This window comes from Chelonia mydas, chromosome 8 (assembly GCF_015237465.2).
Source record: "Chelonia mydas isolate rCheMyd1 chromosome 8, rCheMyd1.pri.v2, whole genome shotgun sequence".
Classification (NCBI taxonomy): Eukaryota; Metazoa; Chordata; order Testudines; family Cheloniidae; genus Chelonia; species Chelonia mydas.
The window spans coordinates 30,357,141-30,382,797 of NC_057854.1; the positions used below are offsets into that span (position 1 = coordinate 30,357,141).

The following is a 25,657-nucleotide window of genomic DNA, read 5'->3' on the forward strand; positions in this document are numbered from 1 at the left end:
TGATCTGTCAGCGGTTGGCACTTTGATTTGTTTTTCTAACTCTCTGTGGAGTCTTGATTTGGGATGACTTAGTTGGGATCTATAAGCATTCTAGATAGAGGTTAATCTCTCAAGGCTTTCTTGCCAGTGGTGAGTAGAAAGTACTCAGATTCTACAGTCTAGTGTGGTATAAGTATGCATCATTATTTTGTAATATAGTACAGCTGACAGGCCCCAATTAATTTGGGGCCACAGTGTGTTAAAAACATTGTGTAAAGCATACAGGGAGAGGTAGTCTCTACCCCAAAAAGCTTAATCTCTTAATAGGTCACATATATGGTCAGTGGAAAGGCTAGAGAAGATCCCAGGTCCTCTTTGCCCTATTCACTGTAGATACAGACACTGTGAGCATGTGCATATAGCTTTGGCTCATTTTTGGAAGGGCATGTTCCCTTTGCTATGGGTTTGCTGCCAAAGTGCCAAGACACTTTTCTGTAGGGAAAAATAGCTGCATGTTCTGTGAAAAATGGTGATTTTACCATTAATTGTTAATAGTAAAATTCCTTCTATTATCATAATGCTTTTTATATATATAGATTAGTTAGAGATAGCTAAGTCTGTTAATATTCATATATGTGAAAATGAGATACATGTGTATCTCCCGAGTGATAGTCTTAAAATTGAAAACCTTCAAAATTACTCAGAATCCTGGCCAAAATTACAGTTTGGGTTATTGCATTTGGTTTATATGAATTTCCCTGGCAGTGTCATTTAGATACCTCAGTAGTCTTCTCTTCTTTTCTTTCTCTCTGTTGATTCTGTGGTGGTGAAATACATTTATTAAGTACAGCTTCAGTAAATGTGTAAACAAGTAGCTAATTCTTTCAATGTCTGTAAAGTAGGACATTTCCCTGGCATCAAAAAGGAAGTTGGAGGATAGCAGCAAGTAATGCTTACTCTCTACTGCCTTGTCTCTGCTGTATGTCCTTATCTTATATATTTGATATCCTCCTTTACTGTATTGATGATAGATTATCTGCTTATTGTGCACATTAGTGACATTGTTAAAAGCTCCCATGTTCTGTTCCATTGCTAAATGAATTGATTCCTTTTTATGTAAAGCTCAAGTCTGTGATCCTTAACTAGGAAAAACTCCCAGTAACTTCAGTGGGAGTTTTCTAGGGGAAAAATGCTGTATCTGGTCCATTTAAAAATGTGCCTAATAAATGAATAATGAAAGCGACTGTATAGTGGTAAAAATAGACGATATTTGCTCAACAGGAGAAGTGGTAAGTGGGGAATCTGCATTATATTTCTAATTGGCTGTCCTTTCAACAGTCAGATTTATTGGTGTTGGTGCCTACAGTGTGATTACATAGGCTTAGCAAAATCATCATTTGATGTCATTTAGTTGTTACTGCAACCAAGGGCAGCCTGTAGGGGGTAAAGTGAAGCTTTTGTCTTAAACATCAACCCTTACTCCTAAATAGGTATATTTTCAACCTCCTACTAAGACAGCAATTTTTTGGGTAGTGAAATGGAATTAAGTAATTCCACCATAATTTAATACAGGAAAATTTTTATACAGGTAGGTTATCTTGATAGTCAAAGAGAGCATTGTTACTTTATTCCTTTTAATAAGTTGGACCGTCCTACATTGGTTGTCTATACTGTGCCACAGTGTGAATGCTGGAGGTGTGAATTGCAAAGCACAACAAAGTGTCGCAATATAACTGTCCTGTGTTGACCCTGCTGACGTGAACTAAAAAAATTAGTTTGAATTAAAAACACCCTGTTCCGACATAAAAGCAGCCAGAACAAGTGTACAGTCTCTTAGACATCAGTATGGAATACTGAAAGAAATTTCTTTAATCACCTAATCAGATCTATTTATGGAAACTTGTTTGGCTAAAATCCAGTAAATAGAACTGTAGACCTCAGATTATTTTAACCTTCTGCAAACTACAGACCTCATACACAGCATGACCAGGTAATCAAAGAAATTTAATATAATGTAAATAAATGGTTAATCAGTAATACCTAAGGAGTGGTGTTCAAGTAGCATTGAAGTAGTCTAAACAAAATGGTGAAAGTTGATATTTTGGAGTTCTCAGAAAGGAAAGGTAAAATTTAAAGTCTGGGATTTGTTCTGTACTCAGTACCCATTAAATAGTGTCCTAAATTTTCAAGATGTAGCTAAATGGGAATCTAGAAATTGTCAGTCAGTTACATAGATTCTCTGCTTATTATGTCCTGGTGCCTTGTAAATATCTACATTGTATTGTTTTATATGTAGTAGCATTTATTCTAGTAATGTGGATATTTCAATGCTGTTAATGCACATTATTGAGGCTGCTCAGGGGTAAAACAGCCAAACCGTGAGATTTGTAGCAGGTATATAATTCTTCTGGTTTCCTAATTTTATTCTACAACTTGCAATGTAAATTATGCATTTATACAGCATAAAGATGTACATTTTGATGCCATCTCCAAGAAAAAACAGAAAAGTGAAATCTGTTTCAAGAGTTTAGTTAAAAATTTTGAAAAATAGATATCTTTGTATTTCAGCTGAGATTAAAAAACTGAAGTGTGGGACTGAATACAGATAGCCAGAGCTGAGAGAGATCTGAATAATATGGCTTCTGTTACTGCTAATAAAAAGCCTGCATAGCTAAATTAAGGGCTAGGAAGGTTAATTATATATTCTTTTTAGTACAAAAGATTATCAGAAATTGTGCATTAGCTAATTCACACCCAGTACTAATGGAAGAGGCATACAAAATTAATTTCTACAGTATCATGTAGATTATAGGCACTTAATCTTGTATAGCTAACAACCATTCTCTCCCTTATGGTCCACACAGTGTGTGTTTTTGTGTGTGTATATATGTGTATGTTGGAATTGGAAATCACAGAACCATGGAAATATGGGGCTGGAAGGGATCTCAAGGGGTTGTCTACTCTAGCCACCTGCCCTGAGGCAGGACTAAGCATACTTAGACCATCTCGGAAAGTTGTTTGTCTAACCTATTCACAAAAACATCCTCTGATGTGAATTCCACAACCTCCCTTAGAAGCCTATTCCAGAGTTTAACTACCCTTATGGTTAACTTAGATATTAGGAAAACTTTCTATGTTTCCTTTACTGCAGATTAAGCCCCATTACTACTTGTCCTACCTTCAGTGGACACTGAGAACAATTGATCTCGGTCCTCTTTATAACAGCCTGCAGCATATTGGAAGACTGTTATTAGTCCCCCCCAGTCCTCAGTTTCCTTTTCGCAAAACTACATATACCCCATTTTTAAACATTTGCTCATAGGTCCAGTTTTCTTAACCTTTCCTAATATGCTTGCTCTTCTCTGGAGTTTCTCCAATTTGTCCACATCTTTCCTAAAAGTGTGATGCTTCAAAGTGGACACTGTACTCCAGCTGAGGTCTCACCAGTGCCGAATAGAGTGGGACTATTAACTCAGTGTCTTACATACAACACTCCTGTTCATACACCCAAGAATATTAGTCTTTTTTGCAACTGCGATGTGCATCAAATTGTCGTCATGTTCAATTTATGGTCCACTATAACCTCCAGATCCTTTTCTGCATTACTACCACCTAGCCAGTTATTCCCCTTTCTGTAGTGGTATATTTGATATTTTCTTCCTAAGTGTAGGACTCTGCACTTGTGTTTATTGAATTGAATTTTGTTCACTTCAGACCAATTCTCCAATTTTTCAAGGTTATTTTGAATTCTAATCTTGTATTCCAAAGTGCTTGCAACCCGTCCCAGCTTGGTATCCTACACAAACTTTATAAGCATACTCTCCACTCGATTATCCAAGTTATTAATCATAGAATCATAGAAACAGAGAAGATTAGGGTTGAAAGAGACCTCAGGAGATCATCTAGTCCAACCCTCTGCTCGAAGCAGGACCAACCCCAATTAAATCAACCCAGCCAGGGCTTTGTCAAGATGGGTCTTAAAAACCTCTAAGGATGGAGATTCCACCACCTCCCTAGGTAATCCATTCCAGTGCTTCACCACCCTTCTAGTGAAATAGTTTTTTTTTCTAATATCCAACCTAAATCTCCACCACTGAAACTTGAGACCACTGCTCCTTGTTAATGAAAACATTGAATAGTATGAGACCCCAAAAGATACATTTGAAAGTGTGAAAGCAAACCATTGAACACTACTCTTTGAGTATGGTTTTTCAACCATTTGTGTACCACCTTATAGTAATTTCATGTAGACCACATTTCTCCAGTTGCCTTGTGAAAATGTTGTGCGATTGTCAAAAGCCTTACTAAAGTCAAGATATATCATGTCTACTGCTTCCCTCCTATCCAATAGGATGGTAACCCTGTCAAAGAAATAGACATAGTTTGTCCCTATGTAATATGGGTTATATTAAGGTTACCAGTGTAATCAACAGTTTATAATATACCATAAATAGCAACAGGTAAAGGAAATTGATTCTTTGCCACATATATGTATTCCTCTACTTCATAATTATAACAAATGTTTTTCGGCTATAATAAAGTAGAGGAATGTACTTGTTGCAAAGATTAACTATTTATTTCTGAATAATGAACAAATTTGCATGTAATTTTAACAAACAAACTGGTAAACAGAAAGATGCTTGAGTGATGGAAAACCTAGAGGGAGAAAGCATGGGATTATGCAGTACCACATAAATGACAGAAGCAAATGCAGCCCAGGTTCTGGTAATTTAATTTGTGCGTTTTTCAACAGAGGCAGAATGGTCTCATTGTATGTCCCTCTTTCCAGGGCCCTAAAGCAGGGGGTTCTGCTCTGAAAAGTGAAGGAATAAGTGGCAGTTATCTTTATGTATTCACTTCTCTGGAGTCTTTTATCTTCAGCTTGGAATATATTATTCATTATATACGTGATATAATACACAAGAAGAGGCAGGTCTTCCTTCCATACATTTAAAAAAAAATCAGGAGTACTTGTGGCACCTTAGAGACTATTTATTTGGGCGTAAGCTTTCGTGGGCTAAAACCCACTTCATCGGATGCATGCAGAGGAAAATACAGTTGGATCAATATACGTGTGTGTGTGTGTGTGTATATGTGTATATATATCTTCCTACTGTATTTTCCACTTAATGCATCTGATGAAGTGGGTTTTAGCCCACGAAAGCTTATGCCCAAATAAATTTGTTAGTCTCTAAGGTGCCCCAAGTACTCCTTGGTTTTTTTGCTGATGCAGACTAACACGGCTGCCACTCTGAAACCTGCCTCCATAAATAGTACATTACTAGTGTGTCACAAGAAATATGAGTGGCTTTTGATACACTTTGATTTTTGCAATGCAATGCATACTTACTGGGTGGATCCTGGTCTCAGATGAGTGCAAGCTGGGATCAACTTGGTTGAAAACAGTGGAGTTACTGTGGTGTAAATGTGATTACAATCAGGCCTGTATTCTTTTTTCTCATCTGTATACGTCTATTAACAGTTTTGAAAATGATATAATTTTGCTGCCTCTTCTTAACCATTTGTACACACAACTTTTAAAATGAGATCAGATGTTTCTGGTTTACCCTCCTGGAGTGCAATATGATATTGATATGCCTGCTGTTTTTATTTCCTCTCTGTCCACATAGCACACCAAGTCTCAGTTCAACTAAATTTTTTACTTATCCATATTTTATATGTGCCTTTTAGCAATGGATGGGACATACCTTACAGGACCTGAAAGGGGTTGTCATGATTATGGTTTCCCCTTCTCAGGTTCTCTAACAGAATAAGGCTGTGTCTGCTCTGAGGTGGGAAGCTATGACCTAGAGGAGTTGCCTGAGAAGCTCAAAGGAATAAGCCAGTTTTCTTCTGCTGTAGGGTGGAAACTCCTCACTCCTTGGAAGGGTAGTTAAAAGCACGTACTTTTTGTTTTGTGAATCGTTCTTAGAAATAACCAGCTCAAAATACTGAGGGCCTTTTGCACTGGCTCCCGAAAATAATCGGACATATTTTCCAAAAGAGGCTTTTCCTTCTAAAGCATCTCCTATTGCTTATAAAAGTTACCTATCTGGTCTCTGTTACACTAAAATTCAGGTATGTCAGCAACTTTGTTTACTACTAAGTCACTTCAGATGTTCTTTATCCCTTTGTCTTGGCCTTTTTGGATAAACAGCTAACGTATCCACAGTCAGGGACTAATCCCTGCATTTGCAGGATATTAGATTATTTGAGTTGTAGGTCATCTTCATCACTAACTTCTGTAATATTAAGCAATTTTTATTTTACTACTTTGAGGTGGCATTCAAACTTTCAACTTGATTCAAGGGTCCCTCCTAATTCATGCTTGCATAAAAATAAAAATATTCTTGGAAACTTTATTTTCCTGTACTGTAGAAATTGTTTGAGTTGACCCAGCAATAAAAATTGCAAATGACCATCTTTGTTCTTAACCCCTAGTTGCAGGGAGATACCACATTGGATATGGTACTTCTGCATTGCTCACCTGGTCAAACTGATTCACTGATTATGTCCAAAGACTTTCATGAACATACTCATAGCTAGCTACATTTTAACTTTTCTTGCTCTTGGCTCCATCTTCCATTCTGGAACCAGCATTCTGTTAATGCTGGTAAATAACTAGGCAAAACTATGTATTTTATTGACTCCAGACATACGCAGACTAAACAAAATAACTAAAATGTGTTTGTTATACCCAGTTTGAATTTGGCCCAACATGCATTAGCAAATCTAGTCAAAATGGAGTAGGGGGTGGTGGCAGTGCCAAATTTTAGCCACTTTTTTTCCTTCAGGATTCACTTGCAATAGTTTTGTAGGAAACAAAACTTGGAAATTTCCAACCACCTCTTCAGCGGTGGAAAAACCAGTTGTCATTTTGCTCTGTTTAGAAATTATGGCAAAACTGAGCTTTAAATATTCATTTTAAAATGTTGTCTTTTACTTTTCCATTGAGTCCCATGCTTGTTTCTGTATTAGGGATAACATTGCTATGACTATATATTTTGTCCTCCACAGTAATCAATAAAACTGCCCCCAGCATTTTTTAAAGCTACAGTTCTTGGATTTAGGAGTTTCCTTCTCCATTCCACTTGCTCTGCTTTTAGCTGTTGGGAGACTAACCATGTGTATTGTTCATAAAGTTACTAGAAGGCGGAAGCTTGAAATCATCTCTATTGAAATACAAGTTGATTTCTCTTTCCTGTTGGGAGCAACCCAGAGTGGATGAATTCTCCCCTTTTTTATTTTGCTTTTTTTAAAGTATTTAAAAGATGTAACTTGCTGTGAGCTGACTTTTTTCCTTTTTGGAATTTGCATCAGAATTAAGGCTACATTATATTCAAGGTAGCCAGTTTCAAATTATGTAGTTGTATGGCTTTTTCTGTAATAGCTTGGTACAGATATAGACTGTATGCACATGTATATAGGTATTTGTATAATTTTGTGGTGACAAATGATAAAGGTATCTTATTCTTCTGCTTATTGGGGAAGAATACAATTAGGTGAACAATCAAATCCTTAAATTTTGGGGGGAAAATCAGGACAAAGTACTATCCAAATTACTTGATAACCACGTTTCTTTCCTAGTTTATATGAAGATCAGACAATATTAATTTGCAGTTACTATAAATAGAAAACAGATCATAAGCAAAAACTATAGAACTTACAATGAATCAGATACTTAGGGCATAAAATTTGGTTTTGCACATGAATTCAAGGGAAACTGAGAACATACGGAGCTATATTTTTCCTCACTGCATTCTCTGTGTTCTTACACAAGGGAGTTCATTTGGTCTGTTTTGAGAACTTGCAAGACTGACACAGAAGCTATCCATTCGATCAGGCTCACAAAGACCACCAAGACTGCAGAACTATAAGTCATCTAAAGAGAGACTACAGCACTGAAATGTCATGGTGGCACCTTGGCTGCAACAGTATCACAGAATATTGGACTTCGATGTGACTAGCTTTGTCCCAAGGTGTGTGTGTGTGTAGTTCCAGTGAGGAGGGGGGAGACCCAATGGCTTCCATGCAGGCATTTCTGGTGATGCATTCCACTATATGTGACCCAGGGTGCCTGGGGTAGCCCTCACTGAAAATGCCAAAGTCAGGGCAGGCTGCAAAAGGGAGAGCAGATACTCCCAAACCTGTTGGTTAACACTGAAGTTACACTCACCAGCCAGTCACAAACTCTGCTTCTGATCCCCCACATTGGATATCAAGAAGCTGAAAAAAGAAATCACACAACTTCCTTTACTGCATTCCAGTTCTCTGGCTCCCAATCAGCGCATAGGTGCAGTACAATGAAAAGTTATTTAAAAACTCTGCTCACTATACAAAGTGTTCTTTTGACACCAAAAGGTCAGCCACGTTACCAAGTCAATATTAGTTTGGAGCTTACCCAAAATACCATGCTGCCAGCCAATCCTTTAGTGCTAAAACTAAAGGCTTATTATAAAGAAAAAAGAACAGGAGGAGAGTTGTTAAATGGTAAAGCAGTCAGATACATACAAAGACTTCAAAGTCCATATATCAGATTCTTAATAATATTGGTGAGCTTGCTGGCTTGAAAGTCCCTCTGGAACACATTCACAGCTTGGATGCATCCTTCAGTCCCTTGTTCAGAGCTTTGTTTGTAGAAAAGTTACTCCAGAGATAAGCAAGAGTGAAGACAAAATGGAGAATGATGCAGCTGCCCTTCATATTCCTTTTGCCATGTGGCTTGTACAGTAAAAGCTGTGTTATCCAGCCCTGTACCAACCGGAAAGCTCTATAAACTGGCATTTTCTAATCTCCATAAAAAGTTCAGTTTATAGTTCCAGTTGGTGCAAAGCTGGCAGGCTCCCTACCTGGCTCTGCATGGCTCCCCGGAAGCAGCGTCATGTCCCTGTTGCTCCTAGGTGGAGGAATGGCCATGAGGGGCTCGGAGTGTGGGAGGGGGTTGGGGCACAGGAGGAGGTGTGGGGCACGGGCTCTGGGAGGAGTTTGGGTGTGGGTGGGGGCTCGGGGTGCCGGATCCGGGGGGGGGGGGCGCTCACCCCGGCAGTTACTAGGCAGAGGCATGGCAGACGGCTATGTGCACTGCACCTGCCCCGAGGACTAGCTTGGCAGCTCCCATTGGCCAGGAACTGAGGCCAATGGGAGATGGAGGGGTGGTGTCTGCAAGCATAGGCTTCCTGCAGAGTCGGCTCCACCTAGGAGCAGGAAGGAATACAATTGATGGTTTAAGTTGTAATGGCCACAGTTGTGAACACGTCTCCTTTGTCAAGAAACATGGGTTGTGCCGAAAGGATTTTATTTACTGATTTTATTTTCAAAGTTGTGCTTTAAATCTATATTCAGGTGACACCTATGTCCCGATTTGTGAGTGGGCATGAAGCCATCCTAACAGATGGGTATGAGTACAGGCCTGCCAAGGATTCAGGGTTAGTGTTCCATGGGGGGACAAAGTGGCTTCAAATTTTTATCATCAGTTTGGTTCTATGTATAAAGCATTCTGAAATGAAGCCTGAAGTGTGATTTCTGCTGAAGGAGGCCCAAATGCTAATGATGATGATATTTTAATAACTTTTAACATCCAGACTTCAGTTACCGGACATATCTGAAATCATTGGATAATTGTTAAAAATCTAAGCCATCTGGAGAAGGGATGGGGTGGGGAGAATAGATAAAAGAGAAGAAAATGATTTGCAGTGGCTGTGCTAGGTCATGTATTACTGGAATGTAGAATTTCTGTTCTACTGGACCTCAGCTAGGAAGATGACATCAAGGAACTTCTCTTTAGGAAGCGAGTTACTTTCAGTCTGGTTAAATGTAAGGGAATATGCCTTTCCTGTGGTGGAGCTTTCTGAATAATTAGGTGTAAGCTGCTGCAGTGATATGATTTAAGTCTTGTGTATTTGAATACAATTTGGCCCAAGACGGGGTTTAGAACAGTAGACTTGCAGCTATTTTTTTTTAAAGAGCCATGCTTGAAATATTGTTACTTTTTCATGGAGTTTAATTGAGGCTTGGGAAGAATATACATCTCTACTGCAAATATTCCATAGCCGTTGCATTGTATATCCAGCATAAAAGTAGTTCAGTGGTGCATGTTTTCTTTCCATCTGTATATTTTCTTTCCCTTTGAGGGGTTGGGGGGATTGGTGAATGCGTTCTAGATAAATGAGTCTGAGTCAAAAAAAAATTGAACTACCTATGCACTGTCTACAGTGAGAGGGTTATTTTTTTAAACTGCATTTATTCTGAAGTTGTCTGGCTTAACTTTTGGATCTGAGGAGTTTCTGCCTAGCTTGGCATTGTTTTTACTCTCAACTGAATCCTTATGATGCTGATAACTGAAAATGTGGCAGAAATAGACAATCAATTGCATATTTCATTTTGATTAAGTCTGTTTGATCGGGATTTGTATAACAAATTATGTAACCTTAGTAGAGAATGGGAGGCATGACCTAGTGATTAAAGCACAGGGCTGGGCATCAGGAGGTTGGCAGTTTGCCACTGCCATAGACTTGCTGTGTGATCTTAACCAAAATTAATCAGCTTCTCTGCTTCAGTTACCTTATGAGTAAAATAGGGAATCATGCTTGTTTACATCAGAAGGGTATTGTGAGCCTTGTTTCACTAATGTTTGTAAAACACCTGGAGTGGCTTTATACTAGGAAAGTAAAACAAAACCAAGTTGTAAGGGTTTATTTTTTTTACCACAAGGGGGTGGGAGGGGAAGTAATTAATAAGAGATAATGATAGGTATTTGCTCCTCTGCGATTGTGGGAGGGCAACAAAGTAACAGTTATCAACTTTCATATACATTGGGCACATGGATAAATAATTACTATATAATCTATATGCGTGTATCATGCTAACTAAAATCTCACTATTTGCATGCACAATTTAGGAGATACCTTGAAGGTTTTTAAGGTCAGGCTTGACAAAGCCCTGGCTGGGATGATTTAGTTGCGGATTGGTCCCGCTTTGATCAGGGGGTTGGACTAGATGACCTCCTGAGGTCCCTTCCAACCCTGTGATTCTATGAAGTCCTGAATTTTCTTTGACTCATAATTTAAAGTACACTTTAGCTCAATTATAAAATATCCTGAGCAAAACAAACAAAGGCTTTTTGATGTCTCAATATAGTTTTGAGACAAAGTTCTGTAGGTATATAATTTTGGGGGATTTACTACTCAGTTGCATCCTCTCTCTTGCAAGATACTCGAAGGAAATTTTATAGTTGCTAAGTTTCAGGAACCTCTGGGGAGACTGTATTTGTTGAAGTGGTGAAGCTGAATTTCATTCTTTGGGCCAATCAATGTAGATGTTTTTCCTGGAAGGTATGAAATTTGTTCCTGCATGTAATGTTCAGGACTCATTTCTTGGAAGTTAAGGGAAGTTGAGATGGGTGAGGTAACTGAAGAAGAGAATTTGTAAACTTCTGTAATTGTATGGACTGAGCTGTCATAGCAGCTGCATAGCAATCACCATTGATTTTGTAACCGACAAAAGTGGTTTAACTCACTGATGTGGTATTTTTGAAAGCTACGATCATATATTTTTCAGAACTAATGAGTAACTGCCCATTCAGTTCCTTATACAAGCAAACATCAATAAAAATGTTTACAAGTGTCTTGCATATGCAATTGGTTCACTATTTAAAAACAATGTGTGTAATCCCTGAAATATTAATGAATGCACGTTAGTTAAAAGTTAGCATTTTGAAGTGCTTAAATATGTAAACTTGAGTAGATTTACAATAAGCTTTAAAGAGTAGTTACTGCTGCATCTACTGCAAAAAGATAGGTAACATATAAGACTGACCTAAAAGGTGAGAACTGAGTTAAGGTACAGCTTGTTTGCTTGAAAGTGTATTTATGGTTACAAAAGGTACTATGTAAAAATGGCATTTTCTTACCTTCTGGCGGCAATCATATTGTGTATACAGTGATGATTGCATCCTGAGTACAGTAATTTTTAGTCTCAGTCATTCATGTTTGCATATTGGCTCTGCAGTGCTATAAGCAGGTGATCTGGATTCTTCTCTGGCTGGTGCATTATAAAAGAAAAGCATTCCCATTACTTAGCTAGGGTGCTTTAGAAGGACTTGCAAGGGGCAAATCTAAACCATTTCATGGTACTGATTGCTTGGTGGAGTAGTGATGGAGACCAGTGTCCTATTAGCCAGCAAATGGGCTTTTGCATGTCCCTCTTTATAGAGGGTATGTGAGGGCTGCCAGATGCAGGGTCAGGCATTGGCTTCCACCTACCCATCCTTGGGGTTGGGATTTTGGTCTGGGTTATTGATGGTATCAGTGGGGGTTGTTTCTGGGTTAGCAAATATATCTAACAGCGGTGATGTTTCCCAGTGTGGTCTGCACTTTGCTGATTGCCTGTCAGGGTCAGGTAGGAATTTTTCTCTGAATCGCTTTTCTTCCATGTTGTTGGGGCCTCTCACGGTCACTGAGTTCTGAAATAACCAATTTGGACTATTAGGTATAACTATCTGGATAACAGGTGGAAATCACCTGTGTTCTATTCCCAAATAAACTTGCAACCAGTTCACTGAAGGTGAAATTCACACATTTTTTTTTTGCAGAGGGCCAGCATAAGGGCTGGTTAACTACCAAAGGGCTGAGCAATTAATGGTCACTGCTTTGCATTCATATATTTTGATTTTCCCCTCATACACTGGGTTTAGGAAAGCTAAGAAAAAGCAAAACTTACCTAAAAGTATATCATACAGATATTGTTGTGAAGTGGTTGAGAATTCAAACTTCATAATGCTGGAGGAAGAGGACTGTTTTTTGAGAAACCCGGCCCAGAAGTTGTTCTGTGTTGTGGAGGTCCCGCTGCAAACATCTTTTGAAAAGGAAACTATTTCCCAGCAATTTAAAAAGGGAGACAAATATTTTTGTTTCGATTGAGGTAGCTATACAGTATTCTTAATCACAATTTGGATTTGTCATTTGACTGAACTTTTCTTTAATGTTTTGTCTGTAACCAAGTGCATCAGTCAAAGGATTACAACTGGGTTTAAAGATGCTTCTGGCTATTGTTTACCTTGCCACACACGTTACCCTGCTTAGTTTTATGGTCAAAAAACCAAGCTAAAACACCACTTCCTGAAGCAATATTAATATATTACTGGGACTTTGCTATCTTGTTGAATTTAACATCTGTTGATCTCAAGGCACTTTACAAAGGGGCATGTGAGTGGTAAGAATCGGTATCACCAGTTTACAGATGGGGGAATGGAGGCAAAGGCGGTTAAGTGACTTACATAAGGTCCCATGGTGAGTTGGTAGCAGAGCCGGGATAGAAGCTGGATCTTCTGTCTCCTAGTCCCATGACCTGTCCAAAGGCTCATGCTGTCTCTGCTTACAAGATTTGAAAGTTAAATTGTTTGTCAGGATTTTCCCTTATTAGGCAGACCATCTATACATTTTCTTAGACTTGTTATGAAATATTGAGGCTTCCCGGGGGGCACCCATGGTTATGAGGCACCTTGCTATCACCTGCCCATAGCATGAGGAAGTCTTGTCTGTGCCTGCCTGGGGGTCAGCTCCCCAACCCCACGTGCCATGAGCAACACAAGCACTCCGCTCTGGGCCTCGTTGGCCCTGCAGTCACTCTACAGATTAGCGATAGGCACAGTCCAACCCTTGAGCCCTCCGAGCGTCCTCCTGGAGTGTCCTGCCCCTGTTCTACTGGACATGCTCAGATTTACAGACTCACTGCTCCCAAAGGAACACCACCCCTCCAGCTTACCAGATAGCCACAGAACTTAAATAAGTTAAAAGTGAAAACAAGTAAAAACTTATTTAACACAGTGATACCAAGTAGATATGTTCATGTCTTACAGAGAAAAGCTCACCCAAAGTCCTGCCAGCGTTTTACAGCCTGGCTTGGCTGTGATCTTCTGTTCCTGAGACAAGTCATGCTGTCAGCTTGCCTACTAGGTGAAAGATGCTGGGTATCTCTTGGTACTTTTAGAGGTATCAGGACAGTTCTTTATTCTTTTTCAAGAACAGGATGACCCCTGTTCTTTTATTTGTTTTCACTATCAACTTGTTTTAAGTGCTGTTGTGATCTGGTAAGCTGGGGTGTCATGTTCCTTTGAGAGCAGCGAGTCTGTAAATCTGAGAATGTGTATTCCCTCTCATTGATTTTGTAAGCTTTTCATCGGCATCTGGCTCTGTATGCAAATAGGCTTATGTTGTGAGAGACAAAATGCAGAATGCTCAGTCAGGTTGATAAATGTCTGCTATCTCCTGTTAGAAAGGAACTAGTTTGACATGTCGCCTCTTTGAGAAGATAATTTCCAGTATACATACATAACTTGCTAAATATTATCCATACATTTTGCATGATTATGATGACCATTGGGTTACTGGCTCTTAACAGAGACTTTTCATACCACCTTTTGGTGAAGTTAATATGCTTTTATCTGACCCAGGGGATCCATGTCAAATCCTGTGTTTCCTCTGGGCCCTCTGCCAGTTGGCACCAAGAGGATTTTGTATCACAAACACATTGTTCAGTTTAATATAAAAAGTTATGTATGTTAATGGCACACTCAGCTGAGTAGATGATGAGTAAAACTGTGTAAAACTGCTCTATTCAACTTGGATAGTAACAGCCACATGGCACGGATCTGTCTTTTTGTTTTGTTGGAGTACCATGTACTCTAACTGCACTATGATGCTGACCCAGCAAAACACTTAAGTAGGTGCTTAATTTTAAGCACATGACCAGTCCCCATTGACATCAGTGAGACTACTCATGCTTAATTGTCTTGCTGGATCAACGTGCATAGTAACAGTAATAATCCATGATGAAAATGTCAACTGATTTGATGTATGCAGTGTAGTTGTAGCCATGTTGGTCCCTGGACATTAGAGAGACCAGGTGGGTGAGGTAATATCTTTTAATGGACCAACTTCTGTTAGTGAGAGAGACAAGCTTTCAAGCCACACAGAGCTTGTCTCTCACCAACAGAAGTTAGTCTAATAAAAGATATTACCTTGCCCACCGGGTCTCACTGCTTTGATGTCTACTATCTTTACTGAATATTAATTTTCAGCAATTAAAAGTATACGGGGGTCATGAATATAATGAAGTTATATTGTTACACTGAAGTTTCTTGATGTTGAGTTAAACCCCAGTGAAAAGCAAAGCTTTTAAAAATGAGGTTTTTTTATGCACATTTGTGTGAATTAAAAAAAAATAAAGGCTTCATGGTTTGTTTTGTTTGCTCATTCAAAAGTTCTCACTTTCTGGAGAAAATAAACTCATTTGCAAGTAGAAATTAGACCTATTCTGAGTGAAAACGTGATGAAGAGTTTTTGATGTGGAAAAAAAAATCTGTGTTCACAAAAACAATTTTAAGGTACAAGGTGTCACCTGAAACAAATTGGTCAACATTTCAGCTCAGTGCCTCACTGAAAAGTTTTCAACAGGTCTGCACATTTATTGTAATTCTTTTGTTCTAAGGTTTGTTGAAACCTCTAAAGCTACATTCAGCTTTGATCTCTTGCTGGATGGTTTTTATAGACATGAGAGGAAAGTGTAGTTAAAGTGACGTCTCCTCAGCCTCATTCACTGTTTTACTATATTCTGTTTGCTCACTTTAGACTCAACTTTGTAATGAAAATAATACTCAGCGTTCTTGATTAATAATTATTTGATAGTATGTAACATCAAGTCTTTCGGAAATATCCCTGTTCTTTACCTGTAGCCACTCAGCTTTTCTTAAAGTTGTTTGTTTCTAGTTCATGTAGTGCTTTCTCCCAAACTTTCCCGGAAACAGTACTCATAAATAAAATATCAATTTGTTTGAGCTGTAGATACAGCAGACTTTTCATTTCATTGGGGTTGTTCAGTTGAAAATGAGGACAGAAATTGGCTCAGCTCTTAATATCTGGAACTTCTGTTGCAGATAGGAGTCTTCTCATTAGATCCATTCTTAAAAGTTTTTCCATGTCTGTTGAGTGGGTCTCTCTGAAGGGTTCACATTTACTTAACTTTTGCTATCAAATAATAAATGTTTCTTACCCGTATTTTACTTTCTGGACATGTGTGAATCCTTTCATGTCTCAAACGTTCCCCTCAGAACAATTATGGTAGAAAAGCAATCTTCTCCTGTCAAACAAACAAAAATGAAACACACCACAAAAACAAAAGCAACCCAACATCTCAACAGAAAATAAACCCAGCTTGATTTAATACAGCATTTCACTTTGTAAAGAAATATAGGAGTTCTTTGCAGTCTTTCATACGTGGAGTCAACAAGCATTCACAGAACAGTGTCCCTGGCATTGAACAACACTCCAAACTTAGCTGAAGACAGGTTAGCATTTTATCTCAACTGGTTTGTCATTTATGTGTGAAGTATATTGGTAAGCAGCGAAGGCATCAAAGATGTTGAGGAGTCCTTGGGGCATGAGAGAGAAATCAAGAATACTAAGGTGATGGAGACTTCTGCTATTAAAGCTGAGAAAGGAAGAGCTTATTGTGCTTCACTGTTTCAAAGAGGATTTATTTCAAAATAACATTGACTTATTTTTTCCTTCTCATAAGAGAATATTTTACTTTTCAGAATGCAGGGACATTCTGCTTCCAGTGATTACAAAAGAACTGAAAGAACTACTAGAACAAAGGGAAGAGCAACAACTTCAGCTTCAAGAGAAGAAGTACTGTGTAGAATTACTCAATAGCATCCTGGAGGTCCTCAGCTATCAAGACACAGTAAGTATTGATGAAGATGTAGATGGCTCAAGCCTACAGAGGCTGAGCTGATTAAATTGTAAAATATTGATGCTGAAGAATCTCATTTAAATGCTAAATATAAGTTGATGGCAAGTTAAACTCATCAATATTTCAGGGGTAAAATTCTATAGCAGTGAGGGTATGAAAGGTGAGATACTAAAATCTAGGGCTTTTTTTCTTCTCAACTTCTGTTTAATATTCCTTGAGTAGTCAGATGTTGTAAATCAGTAAATCAATCTCCATTTATTCCAGCTGAGGCTTGGGCCTGTCTAAATTAATTTGTTGAAGTTAATTTTAGACTAAGGTGGTGAAGTATACTAGAATGTTACCTAGATATTTATTCTAAAGTTCATTTTACCCATTTATAAAACATCTTCCTCTTTTCTAAAATTATTTTTTAAAATATTTACTAAATACAGAAAAAGTGGTACTTACATTACATATATTGAACAAAGCTTTCAAAGAAAGATTCAGCTTCATTTACTGTCAGTCAGCTTCCTCGTATACTTGGGTGTTACTGGAGACGATGGTTCTGCTTGGTGTATAATGGGACGTTGCTTTGGCATAGGATCTATTTTTTGTAGTTGCTGCTTTTCTGTAATCATTGAACTCTTGTTCTGTAGCTGACTATTAACTCTGCAAAGTGTTGTTTTCTGATGCACTGTGTGAAGAATGTACAACAGCGAGTCCAGGTCAGAATGTAAGTGGAGGACTGTACCTTACTTTAGCTGTACGTGTATTCCTTAATTAAGAGCACACTTAGATGGGCTCCTTTGTGTTCTGCAGTGGCTGGCTGGATATACAGAGAGGATTTGCTGTTGCTTTGGATGCTTCTTATGGAATGAGCACATAAGTACCTGAGTTGGGAGCGCCGGAGCCTCCATCAGGCATAGATGCTTTATCTTGAAGAGTTGTGATTTCTGTTAGATTAATCTCTGTAAGGCTACATCTTACGCTACATACCACTGGCAGTGGTGTGTGGGATATGCGTAGCTACACATTGCAGTAGAAAGCGGGCTGCATCCACGCTGTGGTGGGTAACTACATGTGTCTGTGAAAGGTTCTGGCAGAGGGGATGCAGCAGGGAAAGGCTTCAGCAGCTCCCAGATGCCTACCCCCTGTCAGAGCCTTCCCCCACTGTCGGAGCCTTGCTCCCTGGTGGGGAAGGGCTCTAGCAGCATAAAGCTGCTGGAGTCTTTCCGAGATGCCACAGCCTTTCCCTGTATCAGGGAAGGGTTCCAGCAGTGGGAAGGCAGCCAGATGCTCCTCTGCTAAAAATACCAATGTGGATGTGGTGCCTTGGGCGAGTAGAGAACTGTGTAGGTTAGTTCTCAAGTTCTTACCTACAGCTTTCAGCCATGTTTTAGCTCTACTTATCTAAGCTGTGCCTTGCTCTCCACACTGATATTTATACCCAGGCTAGGGGGCCTTCGTGAGTATGTACACTACATGTCACTGAAAGAAGCGTGCAGTGTAGACATGCCCTCAATGGTACAGTGATGTTTCCTGGGGGCATTCAGGGTCATTAGGTACCTTGCTACCACCTTCCCATAGTGTGAGGAAGCCTTGTCTGTGCCTACTGTGGGTCAGTTCACCAACTCCACCAGCCTCTGGCAACACAAGCACTACCTTCTAGGCTTACACAGGCCCTGCGCATTCCCTTTACAGGTTAACAATATATGCACACACCAACTCGTAAGTTCTCCAAGAGTCCCCCTGGAGTGCCCAGCCCCCAATTCACTGGACACTTCCAGAATTCCCAGATTCTCTGCTCCCAGAGGAACCATACACCCAGCTCACCAGTTACACATTAGATCACAGCTACACAGCACTTGGTTACGTTTACAGTAACAAGAAGTTTATTTAACAAAGAACAGAGGCTTGAAAAGAAGCAAGTAGAATGAATGGAATCAAAAGGTTACATATAAAATAAAATCATAAAACACTGTCTAGAGTGTGAGCATAACTAACATGATATTCCCCTGTCGCATAAAGCTCTCTCAGAGTTTCTCTCCCAGCGTCTAAGAGCCAGACTGATGTGATGCTCTGTTCATAAGACAAGACAGCTGCCAGCTTTTCCCCTTGGTGAAGGATAACTGGGTGCAAATTTGCACCCCCACACATAGTGCCAACGATCCATTAGCTTCATTTGTAAAATGGGTTAATCTCCAGCTGCTTCCCCACCCCACCCCCAGCCTCCCATGGAGACTTGATTCGTATTTTGCTTAGGCTGTAAGTAGGTGTTCATTGCGAAGTATACACCACTTTATCTACCTGTCTCTTTACGTTAGCATGTCTTGCCTGAAAGAAACTTGTTCATCACCTTCTGATGACCAGCCCCAAGTCACAGACCTTGAGAACATAATTGTCTGTGTATATTCACAACTCCATACATGTTATCTGTACAAACGTTTCATAATGATTATGAGGACCAGCATGACACATGCTTACAGACGAGACCTAACATGACATTCTTTAGTGGACTTGTATTGTACATATCAAACCCAGGGCATCCCTGTAACCCTTATGAACTCCTGTACTCTCTGCCAGTTGGCACCAAGAGATCCCTGGGTCTCAGACTCTGGGGATAGACAAATTTATTTTACTCTGATTTTACCTTCTCTCATTTAAGTGGGGCCATATCCCAATGACACAGTCACCACTGTACATTGGTTGTATAGTTCTGTAGTTCTCAAAGTATGATAGGCACTTTAGGCCTATTTGTAAGGGTGAAAAGTTTCAGGTATTTTCAGGGGTTTCTTATTCTCTCATTCTCATTTATTTCATGGAGGAGCTAAATGATAGTTAATTGGGTTTGTGGAAAAACATGAAATGTAAAGAGGGAGTTATCAAAGGAGATGGTGAAACTTAATCTACCAAAGTTTCACCAAAGCAGGGGATTACAGGCTTATGAAACTCTATGGTGAGCAGAACACAAGAATGAAAAAGGATGGGTACGTGTTCTGCACAAACTTATTACATACCTCAAGTAATATATTTTAAATAGGTTCATTTTTTTTCAAATTAAATCACTCCATTTCAGTTCTAGGATGCTGCCATGTTAAAGGTGAAAAGTATTACTTTCATAATTTCTAACATTTACTAATATACCCGTTGTCAAAGAGTTTAGGAAATGAGAAGTCTAGGGTCACTTGTTAATCCTTTTGAAGTATATGTAGATAATGAAAAAGCAATTTTCCTCTCTAAGCCTTTTATTTCCTTTTGAAGTAGAGAGGTGTTGAAGTATTAACAAAGAAAGGTGAAGCTTTAGAACATCTGACTTGTTAACATTTCATTCTGATTCTGATAATAGAGCTAAAATTTCAAAATGGTTTTCAGATTCCTCTCTTGAAACAGAGTTCATTTCAGTATACTTTGCCAGAAGCTGGGAATGGTCGACAGGATGGATCACTTGATGATTACCTGTTCTGTTCATTCCCTCTGGGACATCTGGCATTGGCCACTGTCAGAAGACAGGATACTGCGCTAGATGGACCTTTGGTTTGACCCAGTGTGGCTATTCTTATATTGTTATGTTCATGTGCTGAGTAAAAGGTGGCTTTGAAAATTTGCATCTTGAAAAGATCTTGTTTTTGATGTGAAATGAATGTTTTTAACTTCATGAAAATGCAAAATTTGAAAACACTCAAATTTAAACTGATATCTCTGCAGCTGTTCCTAAAACTCAGCAGGTAAATAAACTGCAAAACTGATTAAGCAAACATGTTCTTGTTTCAGTGGAATGTAATATTTTATTCTCTTTGGTTTTCCATGTTTACTGAAACTCTGGCAACTGTGTGTGCTCAGCAATTTTGAAAACCCTTGAAAACTGCTTATTTTAGATTTTACTTCAGAATACTTCAGTTCTAAAACCATTTGAATACTAGCGTGCTGCTGAAAGTTTAAAGAGCAGCTAGATTTTTAAATCTTGCCTTATAGAAAATTGATGATAATGGCAAATTGGTGGCTACTCTTGGCCAGTTTTAACAAGTAAAATATCCTAGGATTGATCACCTTGCATAAGAAGTATCTTGTACAATGTGCACAGTGTTCTGCTCCTTAGACGGGTGGATTTGACCTGTTCAGATCCTGGCCTTGTCTACACTGGCAATGGTGCTTAGGGTATGTATATCTACAGTGAAATGCAGGTTGTGTCCACACTGAAATATGTAGCTAAGTATGGTAATGAAAGGCTCTGGCAGGGGGAAGTAGTGAGGAAAGTCTCCAGCAGAAGGATGCTGCCATAACCTTTCACTGCTGTCTCCTCCCTGCCAGGGCCTTTTCCTGCTTCGGGGGCCTTTCCCTGTGGCAGGGAAAGACAGAGGCAGTGGGATGCTCTACTGCTAAAAATAGTGTAGACAGGGGAAGCATTGTTTGGGCGAGTATAGAGCGCCATGTAGGGTACATGATGCTATGGTTCTGGCATGTCTTTACTCACCTAAACTGTGCCTGACTGTCTGCACAGCTGTTCACACCTGTGCTAGAAGGCGTACAGTGTATGTACTCTACACACCACTGTAAGTGTGTTAGAGAACCCCGAGACACAAGTGGGAGCAAAGGTTTTCGAAGGCTGGTTCTGTTCATTGGTTCTTGACTTCTGTGGCTCTTGAGAAGCCTCCCAGTTAGCTGTTGCCTTTTAATTTTGCTTGGGAGATAAGTGGGATACCTTTAGCAATAAGATTATGTTGATCCAGTTCTCATTTTGACTCTGAATCCCTGCAGAGTTGAGGTTAGGACCATATAATTTGGAGCAGATATACCCCAAGCTCTACCTTCTGCAGACATGTGGAATGTTGTTTCCCACTGTATAGCCACTGAGTGTCTTCTCCGTGAATTATTCTGCAATGCTGAGAGGTGGGTGGGTTAAATACACTGTAATCCTGGGATAATCTTTAAAGAAAAATGAAATGAATGCCTGTACTCAGCAAGAAAGTCTCTACTCACCCATTTTTTAGTCATTGAAATATGACCTTGAAATAGAAACACCATCTTTATAAAGATCAACAATCAATATGTCCTGGAGGCAAACTTAGATACTTGAGAATTTTAGTAGCTGTTCCATTTCAGACCTCTAATAGGAACAAAGATTAGATAACAGCGATGTTCTATTTCTCAAAATTGAAAAGTTAAAAAATTGATTCTGTATTTTTGAAAATATTAATGATAGTTTTAGCAATGGGTTTTAAAACTTATTTTAATCTTTAGATACTACTCTAAGGGGTTTTTGCTATTTAAGCACTGTCAATGTGCTTCGACCAATACAAATTAGATGTCCAGTGACATAACAGTCCAGACAAAAGAGAAAATGTGTCTACACAGTGTAGGAGTTGCTCACAACAATACACTCAGTGTATATTTTAATAGTAGATTTGTGATAGCATTTTTACATATTTTTCTTTTCACACATGGTTAAAATAATAAAGTATGATTTTAATATTACTTAACTGTAATTTATCACCTCTGAGAACTGGCTTAGCCTTCAGATGAGATCATGCCAATTGGTGACATTTAATTCTCTAAAAATGGAAACAAAAACCACCAAAAGTGCCATTCTTTACATGGATGAGCAGGATCCATGTAATAATTATCCAAAATAAAATATTATTGAGGAAATACCTGAAAGCGAGCAAAGGGAGGACAGCCTTTCTTTTAAACACTGCACACAAGATTTGCAGATCAGGAATGTCTATTTTTTTAAAATATGCTTGATATCAATAAAAATATCAAATTTACCTTACCAAGGATCAGATCCTGCAGCCATTGCTCCTCTCTATCTCTTTTTACTCAAACAAGTAGTCCCGTTGATTTAGATGGGACAGTGTCACTTTCAGGGATGCAATACAGACCAGTGAGGGGTTGTCACCTCCTACCCTGCTACTTTGGGTGCCTCACAATGCTTTGCTCTTGTGGCTCTGAAGCTGGGCTGCTCATCAACAGCCTACCAGCAGGCAGGTCACACCTTGAGTGTCTATGTATAGCTACAGCCCTGGTCCAGCAACCCTGACCCTAGCAGCCTGTCAGCAATACAACAGCCACATTCTGGCTTCCAGCAGCCTTGGTTACTACATACTCCCAGTCCTGGATTTTCCCAAAAATGTGTTCTGCACTGTCCAGCCCTCTCTGGAGCAGTTTGGATATTAGACGTCCAATCCCCCTGTAAGGGGTCAGTATTCAACAGTTGGCTACTTCAGTTGGAGTTACCAAACAATTCAGTTTAAACACAGCACTGGATTAGTTTTGATTTTAAAAAAATCAAACAAGCTTATTTAACTACAAAGAGAGACTTTACGTGAGTACAAGTATAAGGTATTAAAGTCAGAAATAAATAAAGATGAAAACACGATCTAGTCGCTAAAATTTAACAACCCCGGCTTGATTCAAGATAAAGTCCTTACAACATGTTTCCAGCAGCATTGCTAATCAATTTTTCTTGTCAGGATCCCTCCCCAAAGTCAAAAGGCTGGTTCCTTTGTCATCTTAGTTGAGAAAGAGAAAGAGAGAGTGGAAGATAGGGAAAGATAACCTGTGGTATTTTTGCCCCTCGTTTTTATGGTCCAGTCACCTTTTAAAATGCCTTTTCCTGAGCGTTACCCCTAGATAAAGTTCCTTCCGTCTATGACGATGGAGACATGGAGTCTTTTGGTGATAGAGGTTCCATGTTGTTGTTTGCTAAAATGCAGATCAATCTGTTCTTGCACCCACTTCCTTGCCAAAGAATGGCTCCTTGACCAGTAATTGCCAGTCAACTGTGACACCTGGCTAGAGGCATCAGCTTGTCGTTTGCCTTTAAGAAATGAGTTTACTCCTCTTGCTGTCCCAAGGACCCTGTTTACTACTTGAGGTAAACCCACATATCTTTGTTTAGCTTAGTCAGGGCTACATGGGTTCGAATGTATGCTAACCTCACCATACAGGGGAAATTAATAGCTTTACATATAATGTTGCTGCATACGTTTCACCATGATGCTATTGACCAGTGAGGAGTTAGTTTTCAAATGATTTCCCACAAGGCATATTGTGTTCAAAGAATATTACAATAGTATGTAGGGTGTGTGTATATATGGGTGCGTTCTTTTACAGACAGTTGACGTGGGGAGGACCAATCACATAAGTAAGAAAATTTTCATTTTAATTCAAAAGCCATTTTTATCAAAAGTTTAGATGGGAAAAAACTGACCAGGTCTAAAACTAGGCATGAATTTGGCTTGATCATTGAAGTGTGAGGTTCTGCCGGAATCAAAACACTGCCACTGCTGTCCATCTAAACTTTCACATAGTAATAGGTGAGGTATCCTGTCCTGTTAGTTTGGTGCTTTGATGTCTGGAGCCCAATTTAAGGTGGTTAGGTATGAATTTCCTTTCTTAGATGTTTGTTTTTACATAGCTACAGTATTCTATTGTTCTTTTAAATTAATGGATGCTTATGTATGACCTGAGGTTTATCTTGATGATATTTTTGTTTAAGAACATAAGGTGAGATTTTCAGAAGTGCCTAAGGGTACATCCACCCAACCGAAAAAACCCCCCCAGCAGCAACAAGTCTCAGAGCTCGGGTCAACTGACTTGGGCTTGTGATGTGGGGCTCATGCTACAGGGCTAAAAATAGCAATGTTTGGGCTTGGGCTGGAGCCCAGGTTCTGAAACCAAGCAAGGGCGGGGGAGGTCCTGAACATCTATACTCCTATTTTTAGTCCCACGACATGAGCCCAAATCAGTTGATCCAGGCTCTGAGACTTGGTGCCACGGATCTTTTTTTTTTTTTTGCTGTGTTAAATGTACCCAGAGTGACACAAGAGCAGCAGTTCCATTTACTTGGAAAATGGTTTTCAATTGAACTTCTGCTCTTAAGTCACTTAGGCATTGCTGAATCAGTAACACAGTCACTTAGGCTGAGAACAGCCACGGTTCCACTGAGAACAGCTCCATTCATTAAGAAAATTTTGCAGCTGGCTTCAGTTTCTCTGGTTAAAAATTGATCCACTAAAATAGGATTACGCCTAAAAATCTAAACTTTATTTGAATTGCGTGGATATTTAGAGAATGAAAAATAATTCCCTTGACATCTAAAGTGAAGTTGTTTCAGATAATTAAAGAGTAAACAAGGTATTGATATTGTAATATGGTCGCATGTTTCAGCTGCTCTTCCCTTATCTATTACAGCCTCTGCAGCATATGGCTCATAGAGATGCTTTTCCTTGCTCTGTTTGACAGTACTTTTCATATAATGCCAAATTCAAGTTACATTTTGCCTATGAAAGAAGCATTGAATCTGAAAGATGAAATAAATTGATTGTATTCCCTGACTGCCCTTAAAGGAGCAAGCTTTGTTGTTTTCCTCGGCTGTCTTGAAAAGCTGTTGTCTCTTTCCTGCTCAACTGCTTGCAATTGTATATAATTTATAACATTTAATTTGTTCAGTCACTAGGGGTTTTATAACTGGGCTTCATTTTGTTTTCTTCTTTCTTTCCTTCTTTCTTCATACATTTATTCCATTTAAACACACACACACGCACTCTCAAAACTGGACTTTACAGACTTTTTAAAAAAAGCCAGTGTTGATTGTACTAACAGAGTTATAATTCCCTCCTAGCACACACTCACCGATACATATGTATAATCTCTTTCACACACATTCACATGCAGGTTATCTCATGATCATTTCCCCCATTGTGCTATTTTAGCAAATCCATGCACACACTTAGGTAAAAGTGTGTGTATGTGTGTATGCATTCTTGGTAGGGGGTGGGAAGGGTAAGTACCCTAGAAATATACACTAGCCTTGAAAAATTCTAGGTACTCAGATGGAATATGATTTTCCCTATTACTTGGTTGTGTCGGGGCACTAGTATCTGTAGCATATCTGCAAATATATGTCCTATATGCTGGCATCTCAGCGACACCATGATGGGGGGAACTC

General features: G+C 39.1%; 1 protein-coding gene across 3 annotated transcripts in view; it reads left to right on the forward strand.

Moving 5' to 3' along the window:
• The window catches only part of DOCK2 (dedicator of cytokinesis 2), a 495,629-nt gene that overhangs the window by 167,900 nt on the left and 302,072 nt on the right, over positions 1 to 25,657 (forward strand). For all 3 annotated transcript variants that reach the window (XM_037906215.2, XM_043520976.1, XM_043520978.1), the window contains one exon: positions 16,571 to 16,719. In XM_037906215.2, coding sequence (XP_037762143.1) covers positions 16,571 to 16,719 — 149 coding nt within the window. The remainder of the gene's footprint in view (positions 1 to 16,570; positions 16,720 to 25,657) is intronic.